Below are 14,366 nucleotides of genomic sequence, written 5' to 3' on the forward strand. Positions count from 1 at the left end.
AGTCGAGATCAAACTGGATGCAGGCGATCCGCCTCTGAAGGAGAGCAAAGAAAACCCGTGGGATTCAGTAAAGGTCACAGCCTTCTAAGGAAAAATGAAGCATTGAGAGGAGAGGAAGTGTTCGCTGTGGGATAGCTTGACGGAGGTGTTGGGTAATGGACTGGACAATGGTTTAATTTAAACTCTATTTTATTTTTATGGGAAATAGTTACTCATCTCTTTGTGTGTAGTTTCATTGTGACTGCTGATGTTTGCAGTGCAGATTTTAAAATACTGGGAATTGAGTGCATAAGTCATCAAACAAATCAAAAAGTCTACCGTAAGCCTTTATTGACGAGGCAGAGATACCAATACGATACATGACTGAAGCTGTGACATACATTTTGCATTAAATATCAACTTTAAGGTGCCTGAAAGACATTTTATTCTTCATTGCACATGACAAACATTTCAAAACCCCACCATCAGCAGTGGTATTTTTGGTTTATTGCAGCATTTTAAAGCTCATACAGAGACACGAAGCTATGGAACCACCTCAGGAGCATCTGTACTGACTGTCCAGCTGCACCCCTCCAAACAGGCTGAGTTTGGTGCTTCCCCAGCTGAACACGTTCCCCACCGCAGTGCTGTTACTCTGACATGACATCTGGTCCCGGATATCTGCTGTGGTCAGCACATAGTCCCACACGTTCACGTCCGTCATCTTGCCCACGAAAGCGTCTGCGTTGGAGATCCCCAGTAATCCGTCCTGGTCTTTGCCCAGAATAAACACACCACCGGGGCTGATGTTGTAACCGCTCTTCAGGTACCGCTGCTCCCCTACCATGCCATTGATCCAGAGCTCCGCGCCGCCGGTGTGGGACGACCAGGTGATGCAGTAGTTGGCCCAGTCATGGGCCTTGAAGTTGTGCGGCAGGTTGACGAACTCGTTGCCGATCCAGAGCCCCACTTCTCTCGCATCTCGGTCCTCGCCGATGGAGATCATCAGCTCGTTGTCGTTGCCGTTGCTGGAGTAGGAGATGACGGTGTGGACGCCCTCCACCTGAGGCAGGACGTGCATGCAGACGGTGAAGGAGTTCAGGTCCATGGGATGGCTGAGGCGAGCCAAGGCGTAGCCACCAGCGTTTTTCTCCTCGAAGTTGAGCACCAGGGGAAACAGAGCGCGAGGTTCTGAGGAGGACAGAAAGACTAGAATCAGGCTGGAGGACGAGAAACACCTTAAATCACATTTCATCCCAACAGCACTCACCGTATCTGGTCGGCCTTGAGTTGCGAAGTCCACCTAAGAAAGAAAAAAGATTGCAAACTAAATATGCACATTCTTTGATGTCACATTCAACCATTTTTAGCAGTTTATCCCTTCACCTGAATGGATGTTCTTTCCCAGAGACGTTATCAGACCCTCGATCTTCAGGAGCTTGGATTCTATTTCATCTTGCCGGCAAAATGCTGAAAAAACAAAAAGTGACACAAAAAAACACTTTGGGTATTTCCTTAGTCACTTCTGAGGAATAAATGATATCCACTGTGTGTGTAATCACATTTTCGCAACAAGCTACACACTTCCTTTCCCGAGGCGTGGCAGGAAGGACGACTCCACCACACGGTCATTGAGAGGTTGAGCGATGCGATAGTCGTTCCACAGCGTCTTGTTGTCCATGTCCATCAGAGTGCTCTCCAGTTTCCTGATCTGAACACAGCAGAGGAAACATAAACTCATGTCAGAGCACAGGGAGAAGTTCAAAATAAGCCCATCTCCTTTGCTGAACATTGCACTTATGTACCTGGTTATGTGACAGAGTGATGGGCGTATCAAACACGGTCCACAGGATGCTCTCGTAGCAGGGCGGAGTGGTCAGGGAGCCCTGGTACCGGAAGAAATGGTTGAGGTTCTCGGGCAACATAGAGCGCACGTTGATGCTGGATATGTTCATGGACTGACCTGTCAGGGTTAGACATAAGAGTTGAACAATCAGCTCTAGCTAGGGTAAGGTTTCCTGGTGGAGTTTGACCTCCAGCAGGGGTTTTTACTGTGGATTCCTGCACATGAAACTCACCCGCATACTTGATTTTGTCCAGATTTGAGATAAAATCACTGTAGTAGGTGTTCTCAAAATGGCCGTCCTGGAAATAAACCAAAGCGGTGTCAAATTTAAAGCTCAAAAGTTCACTTGAAATAGAATTTCTCTAGCTTGAACCCTCAAATTAACTTTAACCCTCGTGTCATCCTGCAGGTCAAAATTGACCTGTTTTAAAGTTTGAAAATGTGGGGGGAAAAAACATATTTTCACAGCGAAACTTCTGATGTCCACATTTTTTCAACATTTTTGGGAAATCTTTGAACATTTTTGGAGGAAAAAAAGAAATGTTAAAAATGTTTCTTAAGAAAATTCACAAAAAAATCAACCAAAATCCATGGATTATAAAATATTAGACATTTTACTGATATATATGTATTCGCTTTAGATATTTTTAGAATTTTTTTTGGGAAGATTCCTACTCATTTTTTGAAAATATTTACTAGAATTTTCTTGATTAAATTTGGGTTGTTTTTTTTTTAAATTAAACTTTTAAGGAATTATTGGAATTTTGTTCCAGAAGGTTTTGCAAATTTTCAGAAATTTGGGGATTTTTTTCGCTGAATTTTTGGATTTTTTTTCAGACAAAGAAACAATATTTTTTGGTGCCTGTAAATGAGGACAACAGGAGGGTTAAAGGCTTCATCTGTTGTTATTTTCTTCTTCGACAGCATTATCTAAGGTTGGTAATTGACAGGCAATCCCACAAGTTTTAGAAATACAAAGGTTTAGCTATATCTTTAGGCGGAGGAGACCAAAAATTAGCACAAAAACAGATAGCCTAGCAATGTTTCATTACACAAGAAAAACCAGTGGTCAGATGTTTACAACTCATACTTTTGGCTAAGTTTTTACATTTTTTTGACTTCCATTTGTCATGTTCCTTCATTTTTAGATCTCAGAAATGAACCAGATGAATATAGTCTAATAGGAATGAAGGCGAAAACTATGAATAGTAAAACTCAAATTGCAATTAGTCTGAATTAATCTTTAAACTTCTTTTTCAATCAATCTGAATTACTTGTCTCTAAATAAGTTTTTTCCAAATGGGACCGACTCGGTGCTGCTTTCACACCGGATGCCAGCGACGACTTCTCAAAGCAAAAAGAAGGAAATGTCTCGTAGCTGAAGGTTATGGAAACAGGCACTTATTCAAACTGACGACTCAATGGAGGCTTTAACGCAGCAGGACGACCGACACAAAGTATCACAAACTTCAAAGGCCACCGCACCGTTGGAGGAATGATGACTTTTCACTACAAAGGGCTTTTCTTTTCATTTTATAAACTTCCTCCAGCAGAACTAATGCTCATATATCTGAAAGTGTGCTGGGATCCTGTGGGGATGTTGTGTAACCCAGATGAAGGGGTATTTGTGGCTCACGTACATCATAGAAAAATGCGAGCACAGCCAGTCCGTCCAACTTATCTCTGGCCTCAGTGAAGCTCTTGTACTTATCAGAGTTGTAATGGACGACGTGGAGCTGGAAGGGAAAGTGGAGATGAAGAAGAGGTTAGGTACCAAAATATGACCTCCAGTTTAAAGAGAAAATTCATATTATTTAAATGCATTCACTTAAAACACAGTAAGTTTAATACTAGTTTATAGTGGCAAAGGATTATGTTAAATCAGGGGTGTCAAACATGCGGCCCGCAGGCCAAAACCGGCCCTCCAGAGCGTCCAATTTGGCCCATGGGACGACTTTGTAAAGTGTAGAAATGACAGAGAAGACATTAACTGCAAATAGTAAATTTGTAAAACTGTAAATTTAAAATATTTCCAGACCATGACAAATTGTTTTGATCATAAAGTAAAATATTGTTCATTGTTGTTTTGTCAATTTGTGTCTCATTTTTGTAATATTTTGTCTTGTTTTTGCTGTTTTTTGTCTTTTTTGTCGGACTTTTGTAGTTCATCTCATGTTTTTGTGGTTTTTGTTGTTTGTCATTTTGTTTTCTTTTGTCTTACCTGAGGTGCTTTTGTCGTTTTGTTTCTCGCTTTTGTCATTTTTGGTCTTGTTTGTGTCATTTGTGTATTTATTTTGTCTTGTTTTTGTCATTTGACCATTTTTTTGTCACTTTGTAACTTTTTTGCCAACTTTTTTAGTCTCTTTTCTTGTTTTGCTTCGGGTCATACACTATATTGCCAAAAGTATTCGCTCACCCATCCGAATAATCAGAATCAGGTATTCCAATCACTTCCATGGCCACAGGTGTATAAAATCAAGCACCTGGGCATGCAGACTGCTTTTACAAACATTAGTGAAAGAATGGGTCGCTCTCAGGAGCTCAGTGAATTCCAGCGTGGAACTGTGATAGGATGCCACCTGTGCAACAAATCCAGTCGTGACATTTCCTCACTCCTAAATATTCCACAGTCAACTGTCAGCTGTACTATAAGAAAGTGGAAATGTGTGGGAACGACAGCAACTCAGCCACCAAGTGGTCGGCCATGTAAACTGATGGCGCGGGGTCGGTGGATGCTGAGGCGCATAGTGCCAAGAGGTGGCCAACTTTCTGCAGAGTCAATGGATACAGACCTTCAAACTTCATGTGACCTTCAGATTAGCTCAAGAACAGAGCTTCAGCAGAGAGCTTCATGGAATGAGTTTCCATGGCCGAGCAGCTGCATCCAAGCCAAACATCACCAAGTGCAATGCAAAGCGTGGGATGCAGTGGTGTAAAGCACGCCGTCACTGGACTCTAGAGCAGTGGAGACGCCTTCTCTGGAGTGACCAATCGCGCTTCTCCATCTGGCAATCTGATGGACCAGTCTGGGTTTGGTGGTTGCCAGGAGAACCATATTTGTGGGACTGCATTGTGCCAAATGTAAAGTTTGATGGAGGGGGATTATGGTGTGGGATTGTTTTTCAGGAGCTGGGCTTGGCCCCTTAGTTCCAGTGAAAGGAACTCTGAATGCTTCAGCATACCGACACATTTTAGACAATTCCATGCTCCCAACTTTGTGGGAACAGTTTGGAGCTGACCCTTCCTCTTCCAACATGACTGTGCACCAGTGCACAAAGCAAGGTCCATAAAGACATGGATGGCAGAGTGTGGTGTGGATGAACTTGACTGGCCTGCACAGAGTCCTGACCTCAGCCTGATAGAACACCTTTGGGATGAATTAGAGACTGAGAGCCAGGTCTTCTGGTCCAACATCAGTGTGTGACCTCACAAATGCGCTTCTGGAAGAACGGTCAAAAATTCCCATAACCACACTCCTAAACCTTGTGGACAGCCTTCCCAGAAGAGTTGAAGCTGTTATAGCTGCAAAGGGTGGACCGACGTCATATTGAACCCTATGGATTAGGAATGGGATGTCACTTACATTCATATGCCAGTCAAGGCAGGTGAGAGAATACTTTTGGCAATATAGTGTACTACAGAATTTTCCATTAAAATTGTGCAGGAGTTGTATTTCTTCAAGAGAAAAAACACACTTTTCACCTGATTAACCTTTTTACCGTGATTCAGTGTTATATAAACTGCATCAAACTGTTTTAGAGTTCACAGATTTTTACCGTCATGGTTTGACAGTTTTTCCCCGTAAAATGCACAAATTTTTTTTTACAGTGTAGCACCATATTTTGGTTGTGGGTTAGACCACTTGACCACTAAAATCTAGACCTTAAAATATTACAGAAATGGTATAAAGCTCTGATTTTTTTGCAGGTTAGACCATTCTGTTTTGCTTAAATATTCTGCAGAAAACTTCTGTGGAATAAATTTGCTTGTAGACATCAAGCATTGGGTTTCAGTTTATTAGATGCAGGTAGTTCTGGATTCCTTATTAACAAAACACAATCCAGAATCCGCATACTTTGAGCATCTGGTATCATAATTTACTGCTCTACACGTCATTTAAACAGTAACTCATGTCCACTTTAGCCTTACACATCCTTAGCTAGATGATATATTCTGTAATCGGTGTCTTTAATCGTGACGTTTTGAAGCCGACCTCTGCCATGTAGCGGATGCCGTCTATGGTGTGCTCGGCCCGCTGGCCTCCAGGTCCCAGCCGCCCCAGTGAAGGTGCATCTGGACAGCTGTGTACTTCCCTGGGAGGCCCTTGGTGATCATCATGCTGGGAGGCAGGTCGATTTGAACTGACGGAAAGACGTCACAAATCATCAGTGCTTTACACAAAACAGCAAATGTGCCAGAAAAAATAGAGTTAAAAAAAAGGTGGAATAGTTCCAAAATGTAAAAATGTGAAGTTAAGTGGAACATAATGATAAATATTTTAAAAAGAATGAATTACCATTTGTAAAAATACAGATTTTAACGTTTTCTGTAATTTAACCAAACAGAGAACAGTTCCAAAAAATGTCTACCATTTTTCAATCCTTAATATACATTTGTTTTCCAAATAAGAGCAATTTTCTGCAAAATAAATATTTTTTCTGATATAAATCAACAAAAATAATACAACTTTATGATCAAATATTGTTTAAAAATACAAACATTTGTGAAAATAAAAGTTTTTCATGTGGATGATTTTGACAGTTTTGTCCATTCTTTACTTTTTATTATTGTTTTTTTTTTTACAGTTAAGATGTAAATTAAAAAAAATCCTTGTGCTTTTCCAGTTATTATCTGTAATTTAACAAAGCAGAGATACTGGTATTTCCAATAAAAATCAAGAAAAATAGTGTAATATTATGGTCAAATACTGTAAAAAAAACATTTGGGAAAATACAGGTTTTCATGTGGATGTTTTGACAGTTTTGCCCAATTTTTTTGTTACAGTTAACATGTGAATAAAAGCTTTTCCCTTTGCTTTACCACTTATTATCTGTCATTTAACAAAGCAGAGAAAATCTGTAAATTATTTAGCATTTTTCAGTACTTAATATACATAATTGTTCTTTCAAATACTGGCAGTAATGTGTAAAATAACTGTATTTTTTGATGATATGAATACATTAAAACAATGTAATTTTAGGGTTAAACATTGTAAAAGAACAAATTACCATTTTTGAATGTGAACATGTGCATATTTTGTTTATTTTATGTTAAAGTTAACATGTAAAATAATGCATTTCCCCTGTAAATTTACTATGTATTGTTTTTAATTCAATTAAACAAAGAAACTCTGTAAAATAACAGTGTATTTTAATACTTAATATACATATTTTTCTTTCAAACCATAACAGATGTCTGTTTTACTGACATAAATACAGTAAAAAAATAGTGTAATTCTATGGTTAAACATTGTTGAAGAACAAATTACCATTACAAATTTGTGAAAACAGACATTTCTGATGTGACATTTTTTGTACTTTTAACATGTAAATTATAATTTTTTGAGAGAAAAAACGAGAAAAAGTAAAATAATAATGAATTCTTTTAAAAATTAAGTTAAATTCAGTTTAAAAGGTTAATTTCAGGCATCCATTTTATTCAAAAAAGCATTAAAAAGGCATCAGCAGAAGCAGAATCAATACACAGGAATTACTGACGAACAAAGGTTTGTAATTTCTAAAACTGTAATTCTTAGTTAGCACTCACAAACTTCTTCAGAAGAGGAACAGAAACAGTGAAGTGGCCCTTTAACAGCAAGTTGATACCAAGTAAGTTCCTCATTTCTGTCCTTCTCTTACCTGTGTGGCCGTTGTTGGACATGAGGAAGTTCCCCATCTGAGTATCGTACCCGCTCAGCTCCAGCTGCAGAATGTCTGGATTGTGTGTCACCTTGCGCCGCTGGATGTCAATCGGAGACTGTTTCTTTCCTCCACACGCAGGATACTTGGTCGGCCAGTGCATCTGGTCCAAAGCTCCCTCTGTGTGGAGAAAAGAGGAATAATTAGACAGTGGACTGTAAAGAAAACACCACTAAACAAGCCTGAGTGCCGCTGCTGGATCCGCTGGTTTACAATAGGCACGTTTACACAGGATTACCAGCTCACAGGTTGTTGGTTAAACTGGCACGCACACTGGTTTAACTGGATGGTCACCTGTGGTATTCAATCCGTGGATATTTCTGGTGGCTGTGCTGAATCCTGCACGTAATCCTCGTGAGTGCTTGATGGAACCACAGAGTGACAGCGGTTACCCGAAAAGTATTTGGTCAATGTAGAGCGTCTGCCAGGAATCTTGGAGCTTAAATGGCTCAGATGAGTGTCGAATAGTAGCAGAAGCTGTATTTTATGTCAACAGCATGCTATAAGCTCATTGTATTTGCTGATTTTTTGCGTTTTGCCAAAAGAACGCGTTTTGGGTACGTCGCTGCGCACATTTTACGCATCAAACGCTTCACTATTGGTATATTTTGAATACATTTTTTGGGTTAAATTCATAAATATTACAAAAGCAACTAAGCTCACCTGTGTATGTCCAGTGTATTCCATCATGAGGGATCCCAGCACTCACCACACACACCAAAGCAGCGGAGAAAAACACGGAGAGACTCTCCATCGCTGCGTCCTCACCTCTGTCACGCAGGACACTAACACCTCAGAGAGGGTTTCTCTCCGGATTTAAAGTGAGGGGAGGTGTTGAAGCCTCTGTTGAAAACGCCCAGAGCTCTTCCCAGCAGCCCCAAAGTGACAGAGGAGGCGGCAGCTCCTGCACTTTGAGTGACTCTTATCTGTTTTAATTCAGGATTAAGCAGAAATATGATCAATGTGTGGAAAAAAACTAAAAAAAATCTGTGTCTGCCTGCAGGTTTTTTCTACTCAGTCATGCCTGTAATCATGTTAAACAACCATTTAATTTCTCTGTGCAGTTGGGAATCTCATATTTGACTCAATTATCTTTAATCAGGGATGGAAACTTAGTTCTTAAATATCCCAAAATGTACAGCATCACTCGCCTGTGTCTGCATTTTCCACATCTCTCATGATGTGCAGATCATCTTGTTGTTTAAGATGTTTAAGGGGAAGTTTACCAGAACTGCATCAGTTTTCACAAGAAGCAATTATGCAAGAACATTCATGCCACTCTGCTTCTAAAGCTGCAAGTCACCCTGAAAAGAACCCAACAAGCTGACGGCTTCAGATACAAAGAAAACACACCAGAGACTAAAAACTAGATATTATATGGCGTATGAGCCGTTGATGTGCTCCAGTCACAACACGTCCAACACCTCCTGTTCAAATACCAGAGCTGTCAGTCAAACCCAGGGGTGTGTGAGGGTTTCAACAGTTTGCCTTCGAGGATCTAATTTCCCCAAAAGCACAAAAACAACGAGGAACACTTTGGTTTGTAGGTCAGGAGATACTTTAGGTTCAGGATTTTTTTCATTTTAAGCAGGAATTTCCAAGAACAGTTCAGCATTCTAGGAAGTTTGCTCAGTGTCTTGCCCATGTAGTAGGGAAATTAGACGATCTGGCAAGGAAATGTTTGAAAGCTGCCTGGACACCTACAGAGGCCAAATAATTAATGAAGTGATATGGAGTAAATACAGCTCTGGAACCACAAAAAAAAAAAAAAAAAAACACCACCAAAACTGAGCCTTTCTAAAACCGTTAATGTTCTGAAAGTTTCAGTTTTATTTATACCTTAAATGAACATGTAATGAGCATTTTGTTTTATGTGTGAAAAATGTTACATTTTGTGTAATTTTACAGATTTTTCCTGTTTTTATTCCATTACAATATCTAGAAATATTACAAATAAAGGTACAACAAAATCTACTAAAAATCATTTAAAAATGTGAAAAAAGGCCCAAATTATACATAAAGTCCACATACACACGTGGACAAAATTGTTGGTACCCCTCAGTTAAAGAAGGAAAAACCCACAATTCTCACTGAAATCACTTGAAACTCACAAAAGTAACAATAAATAAAAAATTATTGAAAATTAAATAATCAAATCAATCATCACTTTTGAATTGTTGATTAACATAATTATTTTAAAAAAAACAAACTAATGAAATAGGGCTGGACAAAAATGATGGGACCCATAACTTAATATTTTGTTGCACAACCTTTTGAGGCAATCACTGCAATTAAACGATTTCTGTATTTGTCAATGAGCGTTCTGCAGCTGTCAACAGGTATTTGGCCCACTCCTCATGAGCAAACAGCTCCAGTTGTCTCAGGTTTGATGGGTGTCTTCTCCAAATGGCATGTTTCAGCTCCTTCCACATATGTTCAATGGGATTCAGATCTGGGCTCATAGAAGGCCACTTTAGAATAGTCCAACGCTTTTCTCTCAGCCATTCTTGGGTGTTTTTGGCTGTGTGTTTTGGATCGTTGTCCTGTTGGAAGACCCATGACCTGCGACTGAGACCAAGCTTTCTGACACTAGGCAGCACATTTCTCTCCAGAATGCCTTGATAGTCTTCAGATTTCATTGTACCTTGCACACTTTCAAGACACCCTGTGCCAGATGCAGCAAAGCAGCCCCAAAACATTACTGAGCCTCCTCCATGTTTCACCGTAGGGACAGTGTTCTTTTCTTCGTATGCTTGGTTTTGAGTCTATGAACATAGAGTTGATGTGCCTTACCAAAAAGCTCCAGTTTGGTCTCATCTGTCCAAAGGACATTCTCCCAGAAGCTTTGTGGCTTGTCAACATGCATTTTTGCAAATTCCAGTCTCGCTTTTTTATGAGTTTTTTTCAGCAGTGGTGTCCTCCTTGGTCGTCTCCCATGAAGTCCACTTTGGCTCAAACAACGACGAATGGTGCGATCTGACACTGATGTACCTTGGCCTTGGAGTTCACCTTTAATTTCTTTGGAGGTTGCTCTGGGCTCTTTGGATACAATTCCAACGATCCGTCTCTTCAATTTGTCATCAATTTTCCTCTTGCGGCCACGTCCAGGGAGGTTGGCTACTGTCCCGTGGGTCTTGAACTTCTGAATAATATGAGCCACTGTTGTCACAGGAACTTCAAGCTGTTTAGAGATGGTCTTATAGCCTTTACCTTTAAGATGTTTGTCTATAATTTTTTTTCGGATGTCCTGGGACAATTCTCTCCTTCGCTTTCTGTTGTCCATGTTCAGTGTGGTACACACCTTTTCACCAAACAGCAGGGTGACTACTTGTCTCCCTTTAAATAGGCAGACTGACTGATTATGAGTTTGGAAACACCTGTGATGTCAATTAAATGACACACCTGAGTTAATCATGTCACTCTGGTCAAATAGTTTTCAATCTTTTATAGAGGTACCATCATTTTTGTCCAGGCCTGTTTCATTAGTTTTTTTTTTTTAATAATTATGTTAATCAACAATTCAAAAGTAATGGCTGTTTTTGATGATTTAATTTTCAATAAATTTTTATTTATTGTTACTTTTGTGAGTTTCAAGTGATTTCAGTGAGAATTGTGGGTTTTTCCTTCTTTAACTGAGGGGTACCAACAATTTTGTCCACGTGTGTAGCAAATGTTCAAGTTTAATATTTTTACTGTATTTAATCAGCAAAAAAAAAATCAGTTTTATTTTATTTTTTTGCTGCTATTTGAAAGAGGAATGCTGAATATTATTAAGATGCAATAATATTACTCATTTTTGAAGACAGAAAAATGGTAAATAATTGTAATTTTACAATTTTGTTCCATTACAGAAATATCTAGTAAAATCACAGATAAAAGTACTTAAAAAATCTAATGTTAAAAAATGTTGGCCAAAACTCTATATATCTGGTCCACATCAAAACTGTGCATTGTTTTTAAAATGGTAGTTCATTATTTTACAATGTCTGTGGGCATTTTTTTAAACATGAAAAACTAAACAGTAATTGCACTAAACTGTGGACGCCCTTCAACTTGTAAAGTCTCCAATCTCTGACTTTATTTCGTCTTAAATGACTCATTCGGACGGGTTGAGAATCGTCATTATGAGTTGTTGGCTGCTGGCAAATAGATTCTCCCCAAACGTTGTTGCAACGCCCAGCAACCTCTAAAGAACTGACTGAAGTTGAAGCAGGAAAAGGCTTAAATTTTCACATACAGCTGCAGCTCAGAGTCAAAGACAACGTCTGGAAACCTCTCACTGATTAACACATTTTTTAGTTTGATCATCACGCTCACTTGCTGTGCAGAGACTTTCTGGAGAAAAATTCTGCACAAAAACCTGCTTTTACACTTTGGGTCTTGTACAGAAAACAGTCAAAGATATTATTAGTTAATTTGTGAACTTCTAAGGAGGATTTTGAGGAAACTGTTTCTCTTTGTTTCCAGTGTGTCGACATAAAAATGGTAACTTGTAACCTTCCCCTTATTCTGACTTGTCAAACTGGGGTTAAAATCAAAGCCTGATGTGGGATAAGTGTGAAATTCAGGAATTAAGTCAGTCAAAGGAAGTCCTCACACATGCAGTGATATAAATCTCTGCTTTGGATTGTGAGTCTGTGTGCAAATCCTGATTAAAATACAAAGTGATCAAAGGACTTGCCGTGATTTAAGACTTTCATTGTTCTACATATCCTTCCTCTGTGGCCTGCAGCCTCTCTCCACCCTGTGCTTGATTGATACCAGTTGTTTTTTGTTTGGCAATCAACACCTAAAGGCTGATATGTAGAAAAAAGCTGCTTTAAACAAGCCCAGGTGGTGAAAACAGAACAAACCTTGATGAGTGAAGTGACGAGAGTTTCTGCAGGACTGAGATCATTAAGGAGCCACAGATTCGATGCCCCTCAGCGCTCCACTCGCACACACCAGCACTTAGAAAACGAACCATCGCGTCTTTCTCCTGCAGTAAATCACCAGGTTCGTCTGTGCCTTGAGGACAATAATAGTTTTTAAAGGTCTTGTAGACTTTAATGATGCGACTGCGCCATCCAAGAGCCGGACTAGTAATTGAACACATGGTGAGCTTGACGTGAATCGGCTGCAGAGAAGAAGGCAAATGAAGAAAACAAAAGCTCCATTTCCTGATCTTAAAGTTGGATTTATCTTAAGGTACAGCTGCTCAAATTTACAGCAGGACTATGCACGATGTTAAATTTGATATTTACAGCAACTTTTTGCATTTCTACAAGTCACCCATCCATTTTCTTCCGCTTATCTGGGGTTGGGTCATGGAGGCTGCAGACAAAGCAGGTCATTCCAGACGTCCCACCCATCAGCAACACTTTCCAGCTCTTATTGGGGGATCCCGAGGCGTTCCCAGGCCAGATGAGATAAACAATCCCTCCAGGGAGTTCATGGTCTATCCTGGGGTCTCCTCCCAGGTGGATGTGTTCGGAAAACCTCCAAAGGAAGTCTCCCCGGAGGCATCCAAATCAGATGTCCAAGCCACCTCCAGCGGCTCTACTCTGAGCTCCTTCTGGATGTCTGAGCTTCTCATCCTATCTCTAAGGCTGAGCCCTCTCGCGATCTCGTTCTTTCGGTCACTACCCAGAGCTCGTGAGCATAGGTGAGGGTTGGAACGTAGATGAAGTGGTAGATTGAGAGCCTCACCTTCAGCTCCCTCTTCACCACAGCTGTTGGGTACAACGCCCTTCATTACTGCTGCTGCCACTCCAATCCTCCTGTCCATCTCACGCTCCATTTTCCCATCACTCATGAACAAGATCCCGAGATACTTGAACTCCCCCCAATCCTGAAGGAGCAGTCCACCGGTTTCCGACGGAGTACCATTGTCTTGGACTTGGAGGTGTTGATCCGCATCCCCTCCACTTCACACTTGTCTGCAAACCGCTCCAATGCTGCTGCAGGTCACAGTCTGAGGAAACCAACAGAACCACATCATCTGCAAAAAGCAGAGATGCCATCCTGAAGTCCCCACCCCAGACACCCTCTTCACTCCGGTTGTGCCGTGAGATCCTGTCCATGAAGACCAAGGACAGGATTGAAGACAAGGGGCAGCTCTGGTGGAGTCTAACATCAAACATGTCTGACTTTGTACCGAGTATGTGGACAAGTCAGATAAATATTATATTTAACACTGAGGGTCAGCTATTTCTCATTTCCGCAAGCATGCCCGAGAACCTACTGCTTAGTTTAGATCATGTCTGCAGTTAATAGCACCTTAACCTCTCATCCAGTATAAGCAGTAGCTTTCACAGGCCACAAGAACAAGTCACTGCTCCGCAATGCTGTCGAAACTACTGTTTAATCCTCAGCAGGGAGCTCAATATAGAAGACTTTAAAACAGTTTACTCTTAAGAGCAATATTTGCATTTTTCTTATTTGATGAGTTGAATTATGTCTTTCAAAGTCCAAATCCTGCCCAACTAGTTTTGAATTTACACAACATTTCCTTGTATTTACTTTCTGTGAATTAGATTTTGTACTTCTGTTTTTAGTTTCACACTGTACATTGCATTTGTCCAACTCTGTTCACACTCTGCAGTTGCTTTAACACAATTTTCATAGATGGTGTAAGATTCTAT

General features: G+C 40.2%; 1 protein-coding gene across 1 annotated transcript; it reads right to left on the bottom strand.

The window, feature by feature from the left end:
* Positions 1 to 313: 313 nt before the first annotated feature.
* Positions 314 to 8,562, bottom strand: ca6 (carbonic anhydrase VI). The gene is given in 11 exon segments (XM_022204792.2): positions 314 to 1,170; positions 1,250 to 1,282; positions 1,366 to 1,449; positions 1,564 to 1,690; positions 1,785 to 1,942; positions 2,058 to 2,124; positions 3,466 to 3,561; positions 6,039 to 6,076; positions 6,079 to 6,186; positions 7,684 to 7,863; positions 8,407 to 8,562. Coding segments are annotated over 11 exon segments (1,617 nt in total). The 5' UTR covers positions 8,498 to 8,562; the 3' UTR covers positions 314 to 535.
* Between the last annotated feature and the right edge of the window lie 5,804 nt (positions 8,563 to 14,366).

This window comes from Acanthochromis polyacanthus, chromosome 6, assembly GCF_021347895.1.
Source record: "Acanthochromis polyacanthus isolate Apoly-LR-REF ecotype Palm Island chromosome 6, KAUST_Apoly_ChrSc, whole genome shotgun sequence".
In the NCBI taxonomy this organism is placed as follows: Eukaryota; Metazoa; Chordata; class Actinopteri; family Pomacentridae; genus Acanthochromis; species Acanthochromis polyacanthus.